The sequence below is a fragment of the Gymnoscopelus microlampas genome (genome assembly GCF_963454915.1).
Source record: "Gymnoscopelus microlampas genome assembly, chromosome: 14".
NCBI lineage: Eukaryota > Metazoa > Chordata > Actinopteri > Myctophiformes > Myctophidae > Gymnoscopelus > Gymnoscopelus microlampas.
The window spans coordinates 35,886,911-35,912,576 of record NC_139951.1 but is presented as its reverse complement, the minus strand read 5'-3'; the positions used below and the strand labels follow the sequence as shown (position 1 = coordinate 35,912,576).

Here is a 25,666-nt window from a genome sequence, read left to right as displayed (position 1 = left end):
AATGTGCTTTACCACAACACAACTCACTCAGAGTCTAAACATTATGTTAAACATTAACAATGAACTGCATTATGATAACCTTTCATGAGATTGCCCGACCGCTTTTCAACATAAGTTAAGGCAATTAGGCTGTATGTAATAGAATAATAACTCACAGACTAAATAAGCACAAACCAGTATGTACTGTACATTACAAAAATAAGCATTGCCAAATAGATCACCAATCCAACCGTGGCTGTTAATTTCCGACCACACCCACAAATTATATTGTACAATATTTTTCACCAGTTAGATCAAAACTTGCGGCTCGTCCATCAGGTACCTGTGAATTTTTTTTACATTCAAGACCCATCTGAGAATCAGGAAAGCATATTCCAGAAAACTCAAAATCTTATAACACATGACTGGATCAAGATGATCCAGTCAGGTGATTTGGGGGATCAGGATCGATCAATATAGATGAAGCCCAAACCATGAAAACATTCTGCAGTGAACTTTTAAAGGCATCTTCAATCACACACAGAAAAAGATGATTCATTCATTGTGGATTCAAAGACAGCCAACCAACTTGCCTCATTTTTCATTCACACCCATAGAACAAGAGACTATCATAAACGTATACAATGACTTCTTTCACATTAGAAAAGCAGCACCACAGCTGCAGCAAGGGAAAGTACATGGGGGAAAATAGAGGATCGAGTCGATGTGTAGGTTTGTCTCGTTATGCCATATGTAGTTTTATATTTTCACAAATTAGCTTCACATTGTAATGAAGTGTCTCCTGACAAATTGATATTAAGTATAAATTGGCAAAGATGTGAAATATTGGCAAAATATTATTGTGAACAGATTTTCTATTGACACAGTCTCCCTCATCATTCATGATACAGTTGTGTATGATATACAAAATATATGATCAAATGCCCTTTTTTCTTAATACAAAAAAAAAATCAACAAAACAGATCTATTAGGATTGAGAGACTATACAGTAGCAATCCACTCCAATAATATCATATCTGATAACATGGTCCACTGCAAAGCCACTGGAAAATAATTAAATTGCCCAATATCTACTGGATTCTCCAAGAAAGGACATGCCATTGTCGGATCGAAGTTCACATAAAAGTGAGCTACTGCCTCCTTTGTACCATGATCAAACACCACTGTCAGGTCGGGTGTAGGTCACGTTAACATGCATGATCTGATATCTGAGTTTGTGTACCACATGGGCTCTAACACCTGACAGCGAGTCCCAGCTTTGGATTCCTGGTCGAGCTGACTATTTGCTGCATGTCACTCCCCTACTCTCACTCCATGTTTCCTGTCTCTCTCCACTGTGACTATCAAATAAAGGCTAAAAGATCTATAACAACAACAACAACAACAAGAAAAAGACAAGTTAACCTGCCTGGTTGCACGTTAGTTTCAGGGCATGATTTGCCATCTGACAGATCAGCGGCCATATGTATGAAGGGTGTATGCACATAAATGAGGCTAAGCAAACAACTACTGTACTCAAAGATCTGTATAAGAAAAGGAAACCTGAAGAGGGAGATGTGAGGTGAGGTAAGTGCGCACCTCCCAACATACTCTGCAGGTGGTGGACGCATGTTTTCAAAAGTGTTTTGGTGAGATAATACGCAGGAATACTTCTAAATGTTTTTTGCCGTTTTTTACTCTACATTACACTTAGAAGTTCATAGCCTATTTTGGGTCCAATACATTTTCAAGTGCGTGTATATCTATTATACATGAAACAGAAATATCTCTTCGGTTTAATGCTTTTTTGCTGGTGCAAATTATTATAAACTAGAAATGGCGAGTTGCATCATGATCCAAGAAAGTGTTTTGATTGTACAACCTACTGTTCAAGAGATAAGATAAATGTGAAGTGGTCCGTTATATCACTACTATGAGGCCAATTTGAAATATTTGTGTCTAGAAAGGTCTAGAAAGGTTCTTTCTAGACACAAATAGAAAGAACCTTTCTATTTCTAAGAACCTTTTCTATTTCGGACAGAAGAGAAAACCTCGTCTCAATCCTTCGGCGGTCCGGCCTGGCGGAGCCAATGAATGGTCCAATAATAATTAGTGTGGTTGCCCTACCAGGGCAACCAGACTATAGTACTCTATACACTTTATATCTTTATAGATAAACTTTTTTCAAACCGCTATTTCTCCCACGTTTTCATCCCCCAATGTTGTGCCATATATCAAAATGACCGTCTTGAACGGGAATCGTGCGCTTGTATTTTGCTAAGAGATTGGTTGAATAGTTTAATTGATATTAATTTATTAGTGCCATTAAATGTCCCCATCCGCTTTAATGTAAAAGTGAAAAAACTCAAATTCAAGTATTTTTTTCTCAGAAACCGTAAGAGCTAGAGTTACCACATTTGGAGGGGAGGTTCATCATTTTCTCTGAAATTATTTAAAAAAATATCACACCATTCGGCCTCATGGTGGCGCTATAACAGCCCCCTTTACGTTTTGGCCTGTAACTCTTGAACCGTAGGTCCTACAATCAAAATTTCTTTTCACCTGGATTCCTTGGGTCACGACGCATCTCCCCATATAGGCCACGCCCATTTGCGTCAGGATAGATTTTTTGATATTGATTTATTTGTGCATTAAATTTCCCCATCCACTTTAATGGGAATTGCAAAAACTCCCATTCAAGTATTATTTTCTCGGAAACCGTAAAGGCTACAGTTACAAAACTTGGAGGGGAGCTTAATAGTTTTTTGACAAATTATTAAGAAAATAATCACACCAGTCGGCCACATGGTGGTGCTATAACAGCCCCCTTTACCTTTTGGCCTGTAACTCTTGAACCGTAGGTCGTAAAATCAAAATTTCCTTTTCCCTGGATTCCTTGGGTCACGACGCATCTTCCCATATAGGCCACGCCCATTTGCGTCAGGATAGATTTTCCGCCATTTTGAATTTTCTTCAAAACACACTTTTTGCTCCTTTTCCAAATCGGTACACGTGATCTATGGACCCATGCGATAAACCTATCCAAGCGGAATTTTGATAGTCCATACCCTCCGTCCGTAAATGGCTTCCAAAGTTAGCGGGAGGGGCCCGTTTGACCAAAAATGCCATAAATCACAAACGAAACGTCAGCTCAATCCCAAATTTGAATCACATGTCGAGGGTGGTATACTAAACCAATCCCCAAAAGCATTTCTACTTTGATCCATAGGGGGCGCCACGAATGCTCGAAATGTAACTGTTTGATGCAAAAACATGATTTTTGGGGGATCGATCCTCTCAAAATGAAACGCAGGCGATCTCAGGAGTGACGTGACGATGTAATTGGCGCAGCCTCCGACGGTATTCCTCCCGGCGTATTACTGGAGTCCCGACCGCGTCGGCGCAACCACACTTTGCAATTGCCAATTGCGACGCGTCTAGTTGGGCATTGCTGTCTCCCTGGACATTCGTGACGATGCCACTGCCAGCTGTTTGGCCCAGAGATACCAGCCATGCACTGGTCCAGTGGAAAGAGGCTACAGTCTCCTCTCCTCCTCCAGTGGCTGACACTTGCCTTGTGGGCGCTGGTCAAATTTTTAACCTCCCTTCAGAAGTCCCACCACTTTATTTCTTCCACAATGTGTTGCTATGAACCAACGCTATAGCATAAATATATTTACTCCCACTCCCTTTTAATTTTTCTTTGACATAACCACTACTACACAACCAAATAACACTGTCTTCCGTTTACCTCCTGAACTTATGTTTTGTTTCACAAACAGAAATCGAAACATACATTTTCTCATTCATTTTACCTACATTAATATGAACTCCTACAATTAACCTGTTAAAGTCTAACCACATAGGAGTGGGAGTGGATGAGTGCGCATTCACGTGCACACAATTCCACACTGAATTCTCCACCATGCATTGATTTATGATGAAAAACAGATCTACATGTTTTTTTTTCACACATCCGTCTGGCTGGATGGAATGACTCAAAACATTTTATACGTTTCCATTTAGTGTGGAAGGATGCTGTGCAGACTTTCATACATATGGCACATATCAAACATTTCCCAGACTCTAAAATAGAGAGGACACATCTTTCACTGGCATTTGCCAAAGATTAATATTAAAACAGATCAAATATTCAAACAGCAATAATCCCTAGAGACAATGAACAGGTGATTGTCAAAAAGAAATAGGCTGGCGTGCACATCCCCAGTGTGAAATATGCTATTCACATTTTAACCCATTAAGACCTGGAACTGTGTTATTTTTAGATTTGAGCTAAAAAGCATTATTTTACACTTTGGGCAATTCAAAAATAGCAGATCTACAAGCTCATAGAGCTTGTAGATCTGCTATTTTTGAAAATTCGTGAAAATGTGTGCAAATCTTTGAATATATATATTTTTAAAGCGAACATTTTTAACTCAAATCTTTGCTTCTGGGGGGTCCCTGGAACAAAATATTTTGATGGGGGTCCGCGGCCAAATACATATAATTTTGGGGGTCCTTGACATGAAAAAGATTGAGCACCACTGATATAGAAACATACGTTTTTCAGAAAACTGTTGAGATTTAGGAGACATGTAGAATCGGCTTCAGGTCTCAATGGGTTAAAGAAAAACTCTGCAAAGAATGTAAATCACCACTGCTGTAAGATAGTTTACTTTCCCCTGTGGTAAAATTAACCAACACATTCAATGAAAAGCCTCCATCTGTATTCAAATCAAATAGTCAAATAATGACTGGAGAGTGATATTCAACATGGGCCACACTCAAAACTCACGCTGGTTATTTCACATTATTAATAATAATACTACTCGGGGAGCCATGCAAGTCGGGAACATTATATGTAAGTTGGGAATACATGCCACATGCTCCTGCATGTCAGCTCCACGCGCATCGCGTTAGCTTCGCACCGCCGCTTTCTTTCGCTGTGGCTTCCTTCACCCATGAGCACAGATCTCATACTATTTGTTCCATGTCTGTCTGTCTGTCTGTGTGTGTATTTATCCCCCGGCATAACTCGGACACCGTTCAACCGATTGACTTCAAACTGGGCGTATGTGTCACCAACGACCCAGGGATGTGCCAAGTGGTTATTATGGTTGTAGCTAAGGTTTAATGTTCTCAATGGAAGAGTAGGGAGGCCACCTCCAACCACTGCAGATGTACTAGTTACATTGTACTAACATACTCTCTACCATGGTTAAAATAACATTTTATTCATTAAAATAAGTCCCAGTTTGCAGCTTTAAAAATGTATATTTCACATCAAATTGTTATACAGCAGATTGCGCAAAACATCGGGGGGGCAGTTTCCCTCAAGATGTTCAGGGCAAAGCGACTAAAGGCCTCTAGGAAGGCTATAATATTACTGTAGCATCTGGTTGCAATGGGGAGCAAGAGGAGTGCTGAGAAAAGAGCATGCACAGTCAGCAAAATGCTTCCATGGATAAAGGTTAAAGTAAAAAGATGACTCCAAAGATATTCTTGGCACACAGCGACAAGTGTTGTATGAATCAATTATTTAACCATAAGTAGTAGAAGTAAATGGTTGTGGCGGGTTTGAAGCGTGTAGCCAGCAGATAGTAGTATGAGAGGTATGTATGTATGTAGGTGTGGTATGCACTGAGCATCAGATGCCTCTCCTCAGTTACGAGAGGCTCATTTATAACTTTGCTATTTAGAGTACCGCTCACTGGTTATGAATGACTGGTAGATCCCTTTTTTGGTCTTACATAATCATATGTATGTATATAACAGAGACTTAGCATGCAGTGTGATAGGTAACCACTTAAGCCCTATTTTATTCAAAAGTCGCGAAAATAGCCGATCTACAATCTTGCAGATCTGCTATGTTTGCACCAGGTTTAAAATGATTAAATGTTTACTCACAAGGCCTTGTGTTTGTCTTCAGCAAGAATCTGGTCATTTGGCTTCAGGCCGTACCTTTTAGGGAATAAACAAGGTTTTTGTGATTTTGTTGGTGATATTAAAACCAATGAAACCCTATACTTAGTTGACCGGATTCCACCAAGGTTCTATACTAGGCCCCCTCCTTTTTGCCCTCTACACCCGATAGATATATATATATATATATATATATATATATATATATATATATATATATATATATATATATATATATATATATATATATATATATATATATATATATATTCACTGAAAATAGCTGATCTACAAGCTCACAACACATCGCAACGCGTTGCATTGTGAGCGTGTAGATATTTTCACCGAATGTTCACCCTCTAGGCCAGAATAGGGCCGTACATTTACATTTAAAGTACATTTACTCAAGTACTGTACTTAAGTACAATTTTGAGGTATTTTTACTTTACTGGAGAAATTCTTATTTTCAATACTTTTACTTCAACTCCACTACATCTCAGAGGCAAATATTATACTTTTACTCCAATACAATTATTTGACAACTTTAGTTACTAGTTACTTTGTAGATTTTGATTATAATTACAAAACATACATTAACCACTTTAGCCCTATATACATTTCGGCCATTTGAAAATAGCCGATCTACAAGCTCACAATTCTTCTCGATGTGGCACATTGTGAGCTTGTGGATCTGCTATTTTCAAAACATTTTTATACATTTGAAAACTTGTGAAATGGGACATTCTGCACAATGAGTACTTTCTACTTTTGGTACTTTAAGTACAGTTTGATACCAATACTTTTGTACTTTTTCTCAAGTAAATATTGAATTCCGGACTTTTACTTGTAACAGAGTATGTTCTACAATGCAGTATTGATACTTTTACTTAAGTAGAAAAAAAATAATAATACTTTTTCCACCACTGCCCATTAGTGATCTTTGTGGAGTTAGTGGGCGGTGTGTTCAGAGCTACTTAGACTTACTTGTCAAGGAAGTCCTTGTTCACAACAGCTGAAATATCAAGCAGGGGATTGCCCATCCCAAAAAGTGTGTTCTCGCTGCAGGGAGACAAAATCATATTGTAACACTTCACATTTTTCCCGCCGGACTCCAAACTCCCACTAAATGGCGTTATAGGAGGAGTATCAAAATCTTTATAAAACATGAACCCTTTATTGGGCTTTGTGTTTATGCCTTTGATAATGTAGTGGTTCTCAAATTACTCGTTCTTCTAGTAATCTAGTTGGTCAGTAAACGCAAGACATTGGACCAATGTTTCAGCCGAACACATACAATTACAGAGTTAGGAATTTCATTTTTACAGCGCACAGATGAACAAATCAATTTAGGGGATTTTTTAGAGATTAATGAGAATTTGGTTTAAAATAATTGTGGAGTGATTAGACTACATTAGAATTTGCTTTGAGGGATTATGCTGTGCAAGTTACCAAAGAATGTCAGCCCATTCATGTGATGCAAATGAACATTAATCAAATTACAAGGAAGACTTTCAGCTCGCTATGGAGGGACAAAATGGTGCATTTTACTTTCAATGAACAGAACCAGGAGAGTTGTTCTTGTGGGCATGATGTGTCAGCCAACAACAGGTTCATATCTAGGTCTATAACTGTACTGTGGTTAAGTACCGGGTTCAAGATACGAGTTGTGCAGAATCAGCAGATGGCCTCCTGCACACCACTGTTGTATTGAGCTGTTATTTGTGTAGCCTACTTCTACTGTGTGGCCTGCTTGTTAGTTTGCACCATTTTTTTCCATCATCCTCTGACCTCTCTCATTGTTCGCAAGCTGTTTTTGCCCACACAACTGACTGAATCCAAAGAGGATAGCAGTCTCTGAGATGCTGGAACCATCAGTCACTTAGATCAGGCGTATTTCTCATTCTAATAGTCTAACAGTAACTGAACCAACACACTTTCTGCTTATTTTACAGCAACATGCTTTACTATTAAGATTTCAAGAGATTTATTGTAACAAGGATGTACAAGTACACACTGTTAAAAACTTATGTTGGGGAGGTGCTCCAAAAACACAGAAATAAAACAGTTCATAAATATCAAAACTAAGTTTAAATAAATAAATTAAAAACAGTAAAAAGACTAAGATCAGCATACAATGCAAAGTAACACCACAGAAGTTCAACGCATAGATTCATTTTGCAGTCTAATAGCCTGTGGGAGGAAACAGTCTTTCAGTCTGCTTGTGCTGGCCTTTATACTCTGGTACCTCTTCCCAGAGGGCAGCAGAAGGAATAGTCTGTTGTGGGATGTGTGGGGTGCCAGGTGGAGTGGGTTTTGTATGTAACAGGCAGATGTCCAATAAAGTGGCCACATGAGGTAATTTTCCTCAAGATGTCTGTCGTATCTGGTCATATTTAATATACCAGTATGCAAGTAAAAACACATAGAATGATACTAAAGAAATGTACTCTTGCTAAAGTAAGAATTATGAGTGTTGTGAACCAGGTGCTTGCATAGACAATCAAGGGGCTCTGCTAGGTGTGAGTGGCATTTACATTCTATTCTTAAGATGGTGCCATCAGGTCTAGCTCCCCCACAGCATTTCGTCATGTCTTTATCTTAAAACTTTCCCAAACAACGTGGAGTTGTTAAATCGGTCAAAGTGTGATCTTTCTTGAATGACTGAAATATTTTCTGTCCATTACCAAACTTTCAAAAAGACTGCAGGTCCTGATCACTGACAAAAATGACCTGGCTAGGGCTAGGCGTCTAGTAAGTGTTTTGATTACCCAAATCTCCAGAATTCATTTCATTTTATTCGGTTTCGCACATGGTAGTGTATTACAGTACATACAATTAAAGGTATTAAAGGGTCTTGTCCCGACCCACAGGTTGAGACTGCATTAGAACTTGTCAGTGGAATTAGGTTGCTATATGGACCAGTTTGGGACCACGTTTATTTCCTGTCAGCTGTATAGCCTACTCACAAACACTGCAACAAGAAATAAACTTGGACCCATTTAGAATGTTGTCAAGTGTGAAAAGCTCAATAGGCTATCATGACTTATTATCATTGTTTCAAAAATATTTATGGCCCAACGCGACGATTATGTGTCATTATTGTCACATTTTCCCTAACCTCCCAGCATCGAGCACCGTTACGTCAACAATGTCCCTCCCTAAACAGTAACAGCTGCTTTGCATGATTTTTTTTAGTAGACAACCCTTATTATACAGCCTTCAAATCACGCTCAGAATGCCAAATCACAGAGTGTGTAAATCCATGCAGTGGCCAAACATACATCCCAGGAAGGCTGACCTAGAATAAATGTGCAAAAAAGAGAGCCATAAACCAGTGGTTCTCAACCTGTGGGTCCCCACATGATTTTGGGGGGGTCCCCAGATGACAGTGAAGTGAGTGACAATTCTTCTTAGACTCTTAAGACCTTTTAAATACCTCAAAAAATGAAAAAGACCATTACTGCATCAAACGTAATCAACAATAGCATAACAACTGGTCAAACATAGCCCAAATTGTCAATTAATATAATAAAGAGGCAAACATAGCTATTTTCACAATATTTATCTGTGGAACCGAGTCAAAATGCCTCTAACTCCTACAATTCCAAGTGCTTGTCGGAGTGGGGGGTCCCCAGTTCATATATGAGTATTTTTGGTGGTCGCAGCCTGAAAAGGTTGAGAACCACTGCCATAAACGACTCGTAAATTATTGTTTTACGGAATAAAAATGCGTGTCAACGTTTGAGGATTAAGGTGATATACTTACCTTGCGGTTGGCATGGTGATATTATTATTAATATGTGTGTCTTCTGGCCTGTTTATTAGTTTTGACAAGCTGCTTCGGTCTCAGCAACACAAAAAAAAAAGCAACGTGCTTCTCTGGACTGCAATTTTTCTGCTTAGCTGTCGTTGTCGTCCCCATGTATCCGTTCTGATTGGTCAATCTAAGAGGCAGGGCGGGGTTTAGCATCTCCTTGGTATGTGGTTGGCTACAAATGTTACAACTACTTGTAACATTAAAGGGCACGTTCACTTTATTGAAGGATTATGCGGAAACATTGTTGCTGACAGTGTCGCTCGCAGCAGTGGAAAAAGTACTCAAATGTTTTTATTAAGTAAAAGTATCAATACTGCAATGTATAAATACTCTGTTACAAATAAAAGTCCGGAATTCAACATTTACTTGAGTAAAAGTACAAAAGTATAGGCATCAAAATATACTTGAAGTATATACAACGATCCTTTGAAAATAGCAGATCTACAAGCTCACAAGGCGTTGCAAAGGATGCCTTGTGAGCTTGTAGATCGGCAATTTTCAAATTGGTCTTAAGTAGTTTTCTAATAATAATCAAAAATCTATAAGTAACTATTAACTAAAGATTTCAAAGAATTGTAGTCGAGTAAAAAGTTCAATATTTGCCTCTGAGATGTAGTGGAGTAGAAGTAAAAATATTGGAAATACTCCAGTAAAATAAAACATTCCAAACAAATGTACTTTAAGTACAGTACTTCAGTACATGTACTGTTACTTTCCACCACTGGTCGCTCGCCCAAAAAGAGCAGATCTACAAGCTTCACAGCGTGTCGCGATGCCGCGCTGCGAGCTTGTAGATCGGCTGTTTTTGGCACGCGGCACCGCCCGTTTTACTCGCCTCGTTTGTTGACCATCATATCCGCGTCTGATTAACGTTAAATACACGTGGAGATGTTGAGGTCACCGTCTCCCAAATCATGTGATGTTGATGTACACACCCTATTCCGCCCTCCTCATCCTGTCCCGAGTCCTGCCCGTTATCTCTAGTTGACAGAAGGATATTGCGATCAAATCCATACCATATCTATATATTTGTGTGTCTTATTGTAGCTGTTTCAACGGAATACGGTGCCACAAACCGGTGCACGGTTGCAGTCTGTCCACTTACGCATCGTTTGCATGATCCAGCATAGCCCTGAAACATGACTGTCATATCATGACAGTCATGGATAAACTTCAACCTGGTGTTTGCACCTTCTCCCTGTTTGTCCCGTTTATCTACTTCAACGTTCAAATTTCAAATATAAAGTGCTTACACCATGGCCACGGATGTTACAACTATATACGGGCCCTCCGAAGTACCCGTATGTTCAGTATTGTTCAATAAAAAGCATTTTAATCCGATCGGTGGCCATTTTCTCATAAAGTTATAATGTATCAGAGTGCAATACACCTCCCAACCGATAGGGTCACGAAGTTGGAATCACGTGGAAAAAAACGGAGAATATTTGCCACCGATCGGATTAAAATGCTTTTTATTGAACAATACGGAAGATACGGGCACTTCCGATGGCCCGTACATAATTGTAATATCCGTGGCCATGGGGAAGGCACTTTATATTTGAAATCTGAACGTTTATGTAGATGTACGGGCCAAAAAGAGAGAAAGTGCAAACACCAGGTTGAAGTTCATCCATGACGGTCGTGACAGACCGTCGTCTGATCCGTGGCTAGATCCAGCAGCGACATTATACTAGCATGCGAGCTGGCTAACTTGCAAAGCAGAGCGTTATAATAGCATCATCATACATTGGTAAATAAGACAGTCGGCTATCTTACCCTAGGGATATTTTCCGTGTTGATGTTGACATCTTTTGGTTCTCAACATCAGACGTCATTTTTGTTTTGCAATGATGAGGAGTGTGTTGATGATGCTGTGGGAACTGAACACAGAGGTCTGCTTGGTACCACAGAGGAGGGTTGGCTGGCTCCCCCCTCCCCCCTGCGTGATGATGTTACTAATTAGCAGTGGTGGGAGAAGTACTCACGTTTTACTTAAGTAAAAGTATTAATACTGCAATGTAGAAATACTCTGTTACAAGTAGAAGTCCTGTGTTAAAAAATATACTTGAGTAAAAGTACAAAAGTATTGGTATGAAAATATACTTACAGTACAAAACTCATTCTGCAGAATGTACCATTTCACAAGTTTTCAAATGTATCAAAATCTTTTGAAAATAGCAGATCTACAAGCTCACAATCACAACGCATTGTAAGCTTGTAGGTAGTCTATTTTCAAATGGCCTAAATGTATATAGTGGTTGTATGTTTTGTAATAATAATCAAAATCTACAAAGTAACTAGTAGTAAAAGTATAATAGTTGCCTCAGATGTAGTGGAGTAGAAGTAAAAGTACAGAAAATTGGAAATACTCCAGTAAAGTATAAGTACCTCAAAATTGTACTTAAGTACAGTACTTGAGTAAATGTACTTGGTTACTTTACCCCTCTTCTAATTAGACAGCATGGCAGTGATGCGAACTAATGAGCTTTTAGTGGATGAATGAATGGATATAATCAAACCTCACACTTTATCTGGCTGCTGTCAGTTAGGGACCACCGTTGTTGTCACCACAAGCACAGTTTTAATTAATTTTATAATTATTTGTAATTATAGCAAACGAAATGGTAAGCATGATAAGAAATTATAGAAAAACAAGACCATGCACACACAGCTAGAAATGCTATAAAATGCTTTATTACAAAATTGTGAACTACCTATGCAGAATTGACAGATCTATTCAAATCCTAATAAGTTGTTTCTATATTCTTTTTTACATAAAATCATTAGGGTTTGAATAGGGCTAAATTTGACTTCCTAGATTGGATGAATCAGGTGTAATTTCACCCACTCATAAACATACAACAAAAGGTGTTTTGAACAAATCAATGATGCCGTGTGCAGATGATACAAAACATCTGTAAATGAAAAAAATATATATAGCAAATAACGTTTCTTCTTACAAGGCACATCAACTGGGTTTTTCCAAAATGACACATTCACACCAATGGTCTAATTCAGACATTTCCAACACATCAACCATTGTGGTCACTGGTCAGCAACTGTAGCCAACAAACTACCGTTTAGTGTACGAAGACATGTGGAAAAGGCGATAAATAACAATTATAATGCGTTTCGACCACACCAGTTTCAGATGACAGTACTGTGCTATCCACAAAGAGGCTCTTCCGCCTTATTTATGCTCTGCCGCATGACTGTGTTGTATGCCGGAAAATAGTAGATCTACAAGCTCAACTCGCTGCATCCAAGCAGCCTTGTGAGCTTGTAGGTCGGCCATTTACACAGCTCGACACCGTCATGCAACATAGTATGAATGAGGCTTTCCTCTCTTATGCCCAAGCCATTCCCTTGAATACCTACATGTGTGTGCAATTCATGTTTCACAAAAATGATTGTACTAAGACGACATGAGACTTACAACTGTGCAGTGTTAAGAAAAAAAAACTGTTGGGCAAGACGAACCCTTCTCAAGGTCGACCAAGGTTACTTGTTGGCTTGCTTGATTCAATGAGGAAAGGCAGCATCCGTCTCAAGTCACTATTTTGTTGCATACACCTTGTCCGCTACTGTACAAGGGGTATGAGCCTATGAGGAGTAACTTAAGTCATTTTCAACGTCACCTCTTGCAGATGTTTGCGGATAAAGTTATACGTTATTAATTAAATTAACTCGTCTGGTGAAGTAGCCCTTAGAACGCTGACCCAGAGAAAAGACAGTTATACGTTAAAGATAATAGTGGAAGAAGGTCTTTGGCAGAGGTCCTAATGACAGAAAAATGCTACAAATGCATTACACAATTCAAAATAAACAACAGTGTTTCTTTTACAGTTTGTATAACGTAGCATAGTGTAAACAGACATAATACTATTCATATAGTTTGTGTGAGCTGAGCATTTGCATATATTGTACTTGTAACAACTCCTCATGAGTTCACGTGTTTGTCAGAGCGCAGGTGAACCAATGCCGAAAATTACATCAAATAACCAGTACAAAGATATAAAAACCTCCAAGAAAATCTTGCCAAATCGAATTTAACTTAACATGGGCTATCATGTCAAAGCGACCGCAAAAAATATCAACCCGACATTATATGAAAAGCCAACCTCTAATCAAAATATATATATATATATTCCTGGGATTTGTCAAAATAAGCTCTAAAACACATTTTTACACACATTAGAAAAAAGAATTTCCCAGAAAGAATCTAATCCATAACTTGCACCGACAGTCCCATCTTTTACATTCTACCAAAACAGCTACTGCTTATAGACAGTACGGGACGAGTTGAGAAGTAGTGTATCATTGTATTTTTGCCCACAATAGGGTAAGGGGATGCCAACATCAGCAATAGCTGGGGGGGGGAAGCATTTATTTGTCCATTCATTGTGTTGCTCAAGCTTCAGTTCTCCTCCTGGCCAGATGTACTGAACGAGCATAAAACTTCGTAACAGTAGCCTTTTCTCTTACTGGTACCAGGGTGTCTTTCTGATCCAGTGGAGAGTGAAACCTGCATCTGTCCGGATCTTAATGGAAGCTGCCTCAGCCTCCCTGACGGTCTCCTTCACAGACTGCATCAGGTTCTGAGCATTGTGAACCAACATCTCTGTGGCCTGGGAAAGTACACATGTAAAAATATTACACTCAGGTAGATCAGGATGATCTCTTTACAAGCCAGTTTATTAAAAGGAATCCTGTGATTCACAGACAGTATAAGATAAAAAACACAAATTGAAAGCTAAATTAGTTGTCCAGTTTTACACAAAATATTAAAGCATCTTACTGTATGTGAGCTTACCTGCTCTGACTCTTCCTCACTGATGTTGGTACGACCCAACATGGTGGCCTTGACCGTAGACAGGATTTTAAGCTGTGTACTAATGGTGGGAATGCGCTCACACACCTGAAACGGGGACAAAAACATTCATGTGATGAAAACATATCAAATTAAATCAAAACATAATGTACCCACACATAAAATCTGTTGATCATATTCACATACAGGCAATTTAGCTATTATGTCATACTAACCCACACCCCAAAATAGCAAAATGCCCGGTGTGTGAATATGGTCGATGGTGGAACATTTAGTTAAGAGACTAATTTACTGACCTGGAGCAGGTTGGTCCGGATACGCTTGTCAGTGCATTGTTTGGCCACCTCTTTAGCCAGGCGAGTGACCTCGTCTGAGGCTTTAGCAATATCCTTGGCACACTGGATGAGGGCACGCTTGTTCCCGCTGCCACCACGCACCAGTCGGGACATCTCAGCCATGAGCAAAGCCATTCGCTTAGCTGCACCAATGATGTCATTACCCTATAAGTGGTAAGAGCAAAGTAAATACACTTCATATAGACTGGCACAGTTTTCCAGAAGGTAGCATACCCGGTTCTTGTTCCGAATAGTTTTCCCGTAGCTTTGTTTGAGTGACTCGGCAGCTATAGGAAAATAAACCTTAACAGGAAACAGGTATGCTACCCATAGAGTTAAAGATAATAGAGAGGGCACCGGATATCCCCTCCCATCCACTTGCATTGAGTTGCTCACCCAGCGCATGGACCGAAATCAGCCCTTCTTCCGGGTTGTGAAATGTAATGGGCGAGGCCTATTTGGGGCTTCTGTGACGCGTTTTGCGTCACCTTGGTGCACAGCCCCGTGCGCAAGTTTGTGCGCAAGCTCATGAGTCGAGCCCATTGGTCGAAACCGTTTTCGCTCGTTCATGTACAGTGGCCCCAGCCGTTTTGAGCTGCAGTACCTATGAATGGCCAGCAAGTCCATATCGCTTCAATCCAACCACTGGGTTCTGGAGGCTTGATGCTACCTTCTGGAAACACGGGAGGATAGCTATGCACGGAGCCTGTGTGACCATTCAACCGACTAGCTGTGTTTTAAAGAGGTTTACACACTGAAGCTCTATATACTTTGCCCTACGATAGCGAAAATAGCATATGTACAAGCTCACAACGCGTAAAACAGTAAAAAACAAACACAGTTACAAACTTTGGATTGAATTGTTCACTCACTTTGCTGGACCATTTGCGGGCCTGTTCGTGGAGCTGCCTGGCAGCCTCCATCATGGGCTCGCTCACCACCTCACCAGCCATCGCCTCAGGGAAGTCCTCGTCCTTCTCCTCAGGGGGAGGGGGCCTAGGTGGAGGGACCTCGCCCTCAGGAAGGGGAGGCTTGGGTGGTGCAGGCTCGTCATTAAGCTAAGAATGAGTCAAAATAAATGATTAAGCAATAATACATGACAGGCTGTTATGATTATATCACAGCTACAGGTGGTTAACGCATATACATACACACACATATATACATATATATATACATACATATATATACACATATATATATACACACATACATACACAAATACACATATACAGTATACACACACACACATAGTATATATAAAGATCTGAGGACTTACATGGAGCTGATCCAGCTCAGGAGGAGGTGGTGGGAAGTCTGGCTCCTGTGGCTGGAACGCCTCCCTCACCTTCGCCACGGCTCCCAGTATCTTGTAGCCGGAGTCCAGAAAGCCCTTCTGAAGACCTAGCAACCACAAAAGACAGGTTATTGTAGTCCAGAGTTTCCATATTGTGTCATGAACTCTCAGCACTAAATAAAATGCCAACTGTCAGTAAATACAGCGAGTAAGATAAGCGTACTTGGATCTTGGATGTTCCCTGCAACGGCTTTGGCATTCATCACCATGGGCGAGATGGTCTGGCTTAGCTCATCGGACGCAGCCTTCACCATCTCCCTGAACTTGGGATCTTCAGAGTTCTCCATCTCTCGTTTAGCCACCAGGAGGATACGATTGGCTCTGCGTGCGATGCTGGTGGCGCCGGCGACCAGCATTTGGGGCTGGTGATTGGTCATGGCCACGCGACACTTGTCCAAGTCCTTCTTGATGGCTTCCTCTGAGGCATCCAGCAGGGACTTGGTGTCGATAGCCTCATCCACCAAACCTAAGGATAGAGACCACGTTAATCTGTGGGAACCACTTGGGGATGCAAGTCTTTATTCTGAAACCTTTTTGATTTTTTTATTATATTATACCTGTCATTTTCTCAACATTGTCCATCCACTGGTTCTTCATGGTTTCAAAGTGCTCATAGGCAGCTTGGTTGCCAGGGTTTCTCAGAAGAATACGAGCGGCAGATACCACCTAAAAGATATTATACCCATTAACTGTCAATATACAGCCAACTGGCAAACAATTAGCTCAGCTAAGCCAGAAATACTCGGCTTGCACAAACACAGAAACAGACGTCAAACAGAACCGTGACATACTTGTGGCGTTAAGTCTCGTGTTGACTTAACGGCAGCCTGGATTCCCTCCACTGTGCTCTTATTGGCCGTTCCTACGGCAGCAGCCTTCTCTGCCGTGGCACCAAGCTTATTGGCATGGTTCTCAAAGTTGGCAGCCCGTTCATCAAACACCTACAAGTAATAAGTAACAGATTAAAACAATTATCCAAATGGATTTTTTTTTGTTTATTATTGGTCATAATAAATAAAAAGGAGATAAGATAAAACAGACTTATGACATCATATTTTTACTGCGGTAGCAAGGGATGACGGCATCACTGACCTCATCCCTGTTGGGGGCGTCGAGGGGGGCCGTGGCGGCCACTGCCAGTAACTTGATGGGGGTGGTGGTGTCACTGAAGATGTCAGACACCTCCTGAGTCATCGCTTCCTGCATCTTACATTTCAGGTCCTTGGAGGAGCACACACACATGTTTTAGACATTCTTCTATTCTACTTCTAACTTCACTTTAAAATTGGAAATGTGTTGCATTCTTTCTTTGTGACTATGTATTTGAGCTACACAGAACACAAATGGAACTCCTGATACACTCCTATCATTTAAAAAAGTTGGCAAATTTAGGAGAACCATATAGTAAATTGTTTCTTTCGGGTGGAAACCTCATATGTCTAAAACTAACTTTTCAGAATTCCAATTCAAAATTAGCAGATCTACAAGTTTTGAGCTAGTAGATCGGCTATTTTTGCTACTTTGTGTGACACTGTAGTATGACAAAGTAGGGCATTAATTTACCAAAAAAAACTAAAATCAAATATGGAGATAAGAGGTTTCTGCCCGACAGCAATGATATCTATTCATAGCTGAGCCATATATGTACATTAACATACAGAAATCATTTTCCCATCAATGGCTTTATTTTTTAAATTTTCTGTTTGTATTCTCTCCCAAGTTACAACATTACCAAATTTATATGAATAATTGAGTCAATGTTGGCATCATTGTATTGGAGTAAATCATGTTTCAAGTTATCCTACGTAAATCATTATTTTCTCCAGGGACAAGTAACTTCCAAAACATAGTACTACACAATGATATCTATTGTGTTGGATGACCCATTAAGGGAAGCAAATTGAAAGTTTCTGCAAGTTGAGTACCGTAGTGAAGTGAATTTGTAGTGGCTTCCTCAAAAATCTAACAAACCACGGTATGCTTTGGAAAATGGGAAACAATAATGTCTGTATACCTAGCCAATTGGATAAACATGTCAAACCACTGGTGTTCCTTTCAGCGCAGTAAAAAAGATCAACCAGCAGAGGGGGTGCTTGTCTATGCCTGTCACCTGTGCTACTTATCATAGCATATTGATGCTGTTGGGCATACAGCAACCTTGAATGTCCAAAACCGTTACTTTTCAGGAAATGGAAAAAAAAAAAAGAACCTGTGTTCTGATGGATAAAATGTAGTTATCATTTAGTCACAAGCTCTTGTTAATACTTTTTATTGATTCAACATTTATAAAACCCACAGACAGACAAAGAGCAGATCTACAAGCTCATAACACGCAGCGATACATCACGTTGTGAACTTGTAGATCACCTACTTTCGCCTGCCACTCTTGTATGATAAAGTAGGGCATTGATTTACTAGAAAACATAAAATCCTGTCAGAGACGACATTACGTTTGCAAGTCTGTGAGCCGTCTTACTTTGAGCGCCTCCTGGAGCTGGTGAGCTACAGCGCGTGCCTGTGGCGAGTCCCCTTCACCCCGCGCGGCCAGGTCTGCCAGATGGGCCATGAGCTGCTCCACCTGCTCACACTTGCCCAGCAGCTCCTGTCTGTAGGGACCCGGCAGGGCGTTGGCCAGCCTGTGGCCCTCCGCAACCAGCCCACGGATGGCTGCCTGGCCTGGACGGACACACACACACACACAGTCAATCTTAAATATATTTTTTGGACAGAGATGGACAGGAAACAGGGAGAGAGAGATGGGGACAGACACGCAGCAAAGATCATAGGGAACGGGACTCGAACCCGCAACGCGCTGTCAGTCTACATTAGAGCCTAAGTGCCCTGTCCGCTAGGCCAGCGGTCTGGGCCCCACACAGTCAATCTCATTCAAAGTCAAATCTCATTTTCTTTTACTTTATCAATTTGAACTTTTAGTAACACTAAATGAGGACGAAGGGCAAAGGAGTTGTGGAGGAGCCATTTATATTTATACTTTGTTCGTATGATGGTGATGGAAAATATCCGCTCTATAAGCTTACAAGCGTTCACAACATGGTGATAGCTTGTAGAACTACATTTTCAGAATATGTTTTGTAATTATTTTAAAATATGACATATTTCTAAGTGACTACAAAGCCCAGGGCAGAACAGAAAGGCGGGAGTTTGTTTCATAAACAATGTAATAGCCAGGACTCATAATAAGACAAGACAACTCAGACATAACAATTATGAGGTTGGAGAATCATTGTGGAGTGTGGTGTAGTGTAAAAAGAAAAGAAAAGCACATAATTATTTAATTAGAGCCTGTAGCCTACAATTCAGCTACAAGAGGAACGGAGGAATGTGAGTGAGTTTGTGTGTGGGAGAATTTGGGGATTAGGATGACGATAACCAGACGTACCCACGCCGCTGTCATCCACGTTGGGGTTGTCAATCCAGCGCTGTGCCTGTTCAATCTTCCCCTCCAGGTGAACAGCTGCCTTCGCGGGCCGACTGTTGGCGACAGCTTTAGTGGTCTTGGATTGCAGGTTCTGCAGTGCTGTGGCGATCTGCTTAGCCAAAGCTCTGGCCTCTGGGGTGTCACCTTTACCCCTGTGAGTGTTAAAAAAGGAAAAATTCTCAGTACAGAAACATAGCCACAACACACACTTAAACCCTATATCCTTCGTTGACTGGGGTCCCCCAGGAGTCTATACTTGGACCCCTCTTTTCTCCCCTCTGAACCAAATCTCTGCCGAAAATAGCTTTCACAGTTCATCCCTCACACATCATTGTGTATTGTATGAGTCATCTCTGACCATAAGAAGATAGTCACATTGGTATGTGTTTGTATACAAAGTTATCCTGGGGCAGCCACCAAAGCACATTACTCTTCAACAACGTGGGCATTACAATCTGAGGTCTTAAAATTATAACTCATATCCCACTGTGAGAACTGAATTTGGGAATGCTTTTAGCTATGCTGCACCATTCTCAAGGAATCTACTACAAAGAGATTTGAAGCTAGATTCCCCCATAATAGGGACGCTAGGGTTCATGTGGTTAACAAACATTCCCCAAAAGCCAGGCAACCACTTACTGTCTTCTGAGTTCAGAGAGCTTGGCGGTGAGGGCAGCAATCTCTCCAATCGAGCGCAAGATGTCATCTCGTTCCTTGGGATCTTCACACATATCGGCAATCTTTTTAGCCTCGATGAGGAGGCCCTTGATGTTCTCCTCCCCTTCCGGGCCACCGTTGGGGTCTGCCAGCCAGTTCTGCAGGGGCATGACAAAAGAAAAGAACACTCAAAACACTAGTCAAGACATTGGGAAATTCTACCATTTTGCTGTTTGACATATTTACAATGTATTAAAGCAGGCAATTTCAAGGATAATGACATATGGATTGTGTGATATATGGCAGTGGTTGTTTGTTGTTTTTTGAACTCTGGACCACTAGCATATTTTGAATCCTCAAGGACTACCCCAGCCCACCTCCCCACAACATTATGTATATATCTGCTGTATAAGAAGGCATATCACAATATATTTTCTTTAAAACATTTTCCCATGGACCTGTAATTATGCCATGGACCACTAGTAGCATGTGGGCCACTGGCTGAGAACCACCGAGGAATGGCAATTAGCTCACCTGGGCAGCATCAATCCTCTTGGCAATAGCCTGCTTGGAGTTAGTCATGGCTTCCAGTTTACGGGCAGCATGTTCCACCTTGCCTGTAAGCACATCCAGGCCCTGGGACACCTGCTGGGCTTTCTGCATGGCAGCAGGAGCTGCACCTTGTCCCCTGGGACGGTACAAAGAAGACATATTTAATACAAAAAGCTGCAACAATGCTTGATTGATTGATTGAATACTTTATTAACGGTTTGCAAAAACAAGGCACGGTGGCACAGATTTATACAAAAGAAAAGGGCAAGCATTTTCCATACCGTGGGTTGTTAAGATTTTTGCGGAAGCCAATGGATTACATTTATGTTAGTATGGTATGAAAATGGACTTTCAGACTTGAAACTTGCCTGAGATAGAATCCAACACACTAAATATCATCATTGTGTGGTTGTGGATTAACTGGACAAAATATCGTCCATGGTTTATTAACCATTGACTCAATTATTTAGGAAAGTTCAGTCATGTTTTCATGACTTCTGAGAAAATGTAAACATGCAAAATCGGAAAATAAAGCTATTAACAGAAAGATTGTCTGTTTATGTATGATCTATGGCCGAAGCCGTGAGTAGACAATGACATGTTTGATACCAATATGGTCCTTTAATAGTTCTGGAATACATTAAGAATAGTGCTTTCAATATCTGAACGGCTCTGTTACAAGACCAAGTTCAATGGGATATCTCAGTTTTTATAGAAATTCAAGCAGGGTCTAAATTAGATTATGGATTAATACAAGACAGCTGCTTTTAATCTTGCCAAGGGGTCCCTGGCGGCAGCCAGATCTTACATCGGCGGGATATCACTTTCAGTCCACTCTCTCATGCTATAATCCTCACTAACATGCTTAGCACCTTACACTTCCCATTTAGCATGGAAATTGATGCTACTGTACAAGGGGCCTATCCCAATCAAATTACCCAATGAAAATTCAATTCGGGTATGTAGGAACATGTGTTATAGCTACAAGACATGGGTGTGTCCTAAGGGTGCAACAGCAGAGATCTACAAGCTCTCAACGCATCACAAAGCGACGCATTTTGAGCTTGTAGATCGGCTATTTTAGCAATTCCTTGCGTGACACTGTTGTATGAAATAGGGCTCAAGTGGTTCATCAGATAAATTGATTAGAAAAACATCAATACAAATTATTTTCATGTAGATTTGTAAAACAAGTAGGAGATAAAAATTACCCAACGAAAATTCAATTTGGCTATGTAGGAACATGTGTCATAGCTACAAGACATGGGTGTGTCAAACAAAAGTCAACCGGATGGCTTGAGAGAGGTGTTGTCAGCCTGATTTATACCTGGCCCGCATCTCAGAAACTTGATCAGTCATCTGCCCCAAGGTTTTGGCTGTGCCTACGATCTCTCTGCGCTCTTTCCCTGCACACAGCTCTCCCACTTTCCCAGCTTCGTCCAGGATCTGACGGATGGCCTGCTCTCCTGCATCACCTTGAAACAATAACATGCATATGCTTCAACTCAAACTTCACTTTATCACATAAGTTTACAGATGTAAAAGAGCTGGTAACATTATTGTTTGTGCTAGCTACCAATGCAGTCTGCAGTCTCATTTTAACTTTGCACAAGTCTCTTTTGCAAATAAAAGACGTCACATCATATAGCAGCGGATATCAAACATGTATAAAATGTATGGAATGGGAGTGTATTCACACAGTCATATTATACATAAAGTGACAGTACCAATGAAAGGGGAGCATGTAAAACTGACAGGGCGACAGGACCATGGTGCTAGCTAACGCCAAATTCACACCAGCAGCGGTGAGCAAATGTGCATAGTTCAGACATCTGCAAAATAGGCGTGTCCAAGGTATGAATGTCACACTCATAAATAAGCGAGCTGTGGTCCAGCGAGAGCTCCGCTTCTCCCAGCGGCTCAAAGCTAGCAGCTGTGCCCGGCACGAAAGCTCACAAGTAGGGAGGAGAACTGGAGAAGTACAGACACTCAATGCTCATCTCTGGAAGCTTGTTTGTAAACAGTCTATACATTTTAGGTAAGAAATGCAGTCGCTCAACCTTGATTCATTTCACACCTACTTTGTTATCAATATTGGGTACTCCCATACAGTAGTGTGTTGCTGACCGTCTCAAGTGGCGTTCAGTGTGTACGCCTAGTCTATGCATATTTCAGAGCACAGTGCGCTTCTGGTTGACTGCCGCTCTGTCTCGCCACACAGCAGACACGGCAAAGTTGAGACTTTACCGTGGCCACAGTGTGGCAAGGCAGAGTGGCAGTCGGCAAGAATCTCTGCTGTTTACGGACTCTGCCTTCTGCCATGGAGGGGAAAGCGGTGATGGGTCGCTCCTCTCCATAGACAATGCATCAAACCTCTCCTTTCTCAGAGTGTGGAAGCTAAATACCGTTGCTGGTGTGAATTCAGGACACTCATTTTGAGTTAGTTCTTTTTCCATTATTCTATTTATTTATTGCAGAAGAACGATTAGCATCTTTTTTTCATTACCTGCTTGAGCATTTGGGTCCCTCAGCCAGTTCTTGGCATGGGCCATCTTGGAATCGATCAGTCCTAGAGCTCTCTTCATGGCCTCTGTGTCCTTGTGGCCAAGGAGGTTGCAAAATCAATGCATGGCTTGAAACGTAATCAATGCATCTCAACAAACACAAGAAAAGGACTCCATCCATGCCTCAATCAATAAATCATCTTTAAATCATGGTCTATGAATTTATGACTCTTTGATAGTGAAAAGATTCCTTATACAGTCAAGAGGCTCATGAGAATAGTTCTGAGTTGTGACCAAGTCATGTATTCTGGCATGGGCCCATGTTTGGACATGGGCAGATGTGCGATATCATTATGAAAATTGGTCACAACATAGTCTAAGTATAGATAAAATAAATAAGCTCAGTGATTTGTTGAAGAAACACTCCAGAATCTAGTCATGACTGTGACAGCAAACCATTGCAAAACATTCCATTAGAAGAAACATCCAGCAACCATCTTCAATGCACAGCATTACTACACGGTAAAATCCTTAGTGTTAATTTATCCTCAGAAAAAGTAGCAACAGGGCCCTGTAAGGGTCCATTTGGTTCAATCTTTACTTTACTTTACTCTTCTGAGTTAAATTAACACTGGGAATGTACAGTCTAATATCAGGCTCAATCTTTGTCGGTGCATGCCGTTTCAATAACTCTTTCCCACTGCCAATAAAGAGTGTGAGTCACATCATGAAAGCCAAATAACGGTTCATTGTATCTCAATCAGAGCGGATGGAAACACAACAGTAAGTAACCCATGATTTATACTTGGTTACACGAAAGTAGCAGATCTACAAGCTCACAACATGTCGCAGCATGACACGCTGTGAGCTTATATATCTGCTATTTTCGGTGCACAACACTGGCGCACAACGAAGTACAAATCCGTCTCGAGACCAAGAGCATCTGGCATTGACAGTGAGTCCATTCATTTGCCAAGTGTGCAGAACAAAGCACTGTTCTATAAGACATGTGGCACAGTGGGAGACACAGTGGATGACTGGGTGCTGAAAGTGAGCTTGATTTTCATGGTACAATAATAGAGCTACACATAACGCAAGCGACTGTTCTCTATAATTCCCCTCATGTGAGTCTAATGATTATCAGGTTTTCAAAGAAATGCTACACTCTATGCTACATCTGTTGATGCGGCTGCAAACCAAAAGGGGAAACGTTCTTTTCACTTGAAATATGCAGTGAAATGTATACCCTTTTAAATTAATGTTATATTAATTTGAACAGCTTTGCATGTATAATAATGGCTGTTGACCGACGCAAAACGGAACAAGGAATTGAAAAATAAAAGGGCGTGGAGAGGTGTGAAGTGATGTCATTACAGCGGTGTATGTTTAATGTCAGTAGACCCTTGTGTGGATGGTTCAAGTGACAAAGCTGGTAAGAGGGAGTTGGTGAGATGACAGATGAACGGAAAGGATCTTTGACCAGCCTACTCATATCTTATGCAAACACACACACAATACAGTCTAGAGCCCGACCCATATATCGGTTTGGCCATTATTTTACTTTTTTTACTACATCTATATAGATAGGGCAAAGTGGATAAATGAAATAAAGTTCAAGTGTATGTGCATTCACTTGTTTGATTGTTCATTCATTAAAGTTAAATGTTCTTTTCATATACAAGTATTGAAATGTACACTTCAATGGAATCACATTTTTTCAAATTGATTAGATAATTGTGCACTTTTTGACTGAATATCAGTGAGTCAATACATTGGTAAACAGTGGTCTGGGACTCGCCAAAATCAGGATCGGACCCATAAACCTGGCATCGGTCGGGCTCTAGTCAGCTCATATCTTATGCAAACACTCTCAATACAGTCACACCTACAGTACGGGATGATGTCACTCTGTATGCAAGGTTGAAGTGCATGGGATTAGTAATGAGTATTGTGTAAGGGTTAGAGGCCAAATTTAGTATTCATCAAGCATAGGAGCAAATGGGTTTTATCTTTGCATTTGATTAAAAAACAAAAATTGGAACAAAATCAATATCATCATAGTTGTGTTTTTTTCTGTGTGCCCTTTTCCTATGGCTATTAAACGTAAGACCACATCAGGAAACATTTCGACAAATATTGTCTTGACTGGGAAAACTTACATTAATGGAGCCTAAATCAATATTGTTAATGAAATCACCGGGTTAGGACATCCACAAGAAATGTATTGAAGATTTAACCGACATAGGAGAAGGGCAAACTGCATTTCATAC

General features: G+C 40.6%; 2 protein-coding genes across 7 annotated transcripts in view; both read right to left on the bottom strand.

Moving 5' to 3' along the window:
* The window catches only part of adkb (adenosine kinase b), a 118,472-nt gene extending 106,858 nt beyond the window's left edge, over nucleotides 1-11,614 (bottom strand). The window contains exons 1-3 of one of the 5 annotated variants that reach the window (XM_084078519.1): nucleotides 11,498-11,614; nucleotides 6,889-6,963; nucleotides 5,890-5,943 (exon numbers count right to left, since the gene is read on the bottom strand). In XM_084078519.1, coding sequence (XP_083934645.1) covers nucleotides 5,890-5,943; nucleotides 6,889-6,963; nucleotides 11,498-11,556 — 188 coding nt within the window. In that variant the 5' untranslated portion in view covers nucleotides 11,557-11,614. Of the gene's footprint in view, nucleotides 1-5,889; nucleotides 5,944-6,888; nucleotides 10,074-11,497 lie in introns of those variants that run through there. The other 4 variants (XM_084078517.1, XM_084078520.1, XM_084078518.1 and 1 more) reach the window with 4 other exon arrangements.
* Nucleotides 11,615-12,393: 779 nt separating this feature from the next.
* LOC311060867 (vinculin) overlaps nucleotides 12,394-25,666 on the bottom strand; it is a 36,372-nt gene continuing 23,099 nt past the window's right edge. The window contains exons 7-21 of one of the 2 annotated variants that reach the window (XM_084079227.1): nucleotides 23,399-23,492; nucleotides 22,220-22,367; nucleotides 20,875-21,028; nucleotides 20,323-20,498; nucleotides 19,645-19,835; nucleotides 18,721-18,920; nucleotides 17,337-17,465; nucleotides 17,036-17,185; nucleotides 16,802-16,910; nucleotides 16,408-16,710; nucleotides 16,167-16,291; nucleotides 15,760-15,945; nucleotides 14,849-15,052; nucleotides 14,535-14,639; nucleotides 12,394-14,349 (exon numbers count right to left, since the gene is read on the bottom strand). In XM_084079227.1, the coding sequence (XP_083935353.1) occupies nucleotides 14,203-14,349; nucleotides 14,535-14,639; nucleotides 14,849-15,052; nucleotides 15,760-15,945; nucleotides 16,167-16,291; nucleotides 16,408-16,710; nucleotides 16,802-16,910; nucleotides 17,036-17,185; nucleotides 17,337-17,465; nucleotides 18,721-18,920; nucleotides 19,645-19,835; nucleotides 20,323-20,498; nucleotides 20,875-21,028; nucleotides 22,220-22,367; nucleotides 23,399-23,492 (2,421 nt within the window). In that variant the 3' untranslated portion in view covers nucleotides 12,394-14,202. The remainder of the gene's footprint in view (nucleotides 14,350-14,534; nucleotides 14,640-14,848; nucleotides 15,053-15,759; nucleotides 15,946-16,166; nucleotides 16,292-16,407; nucleotides 16,711-16,801; nucleotides 16,911-17,035; nucleotides 17,186-17,336; nucleotides 17,466-18,720; nucleotides 18,921-19,644; nucleotides 19,836-20,322; nucleotides 20,499-20,874; nucleotides 21,029-22,219; nucleotides 22,368-23,398; nucleotides 23,493-25,666) is intronic. The other variant, XM_084079228.1, reaches the window with a different exon arrangement.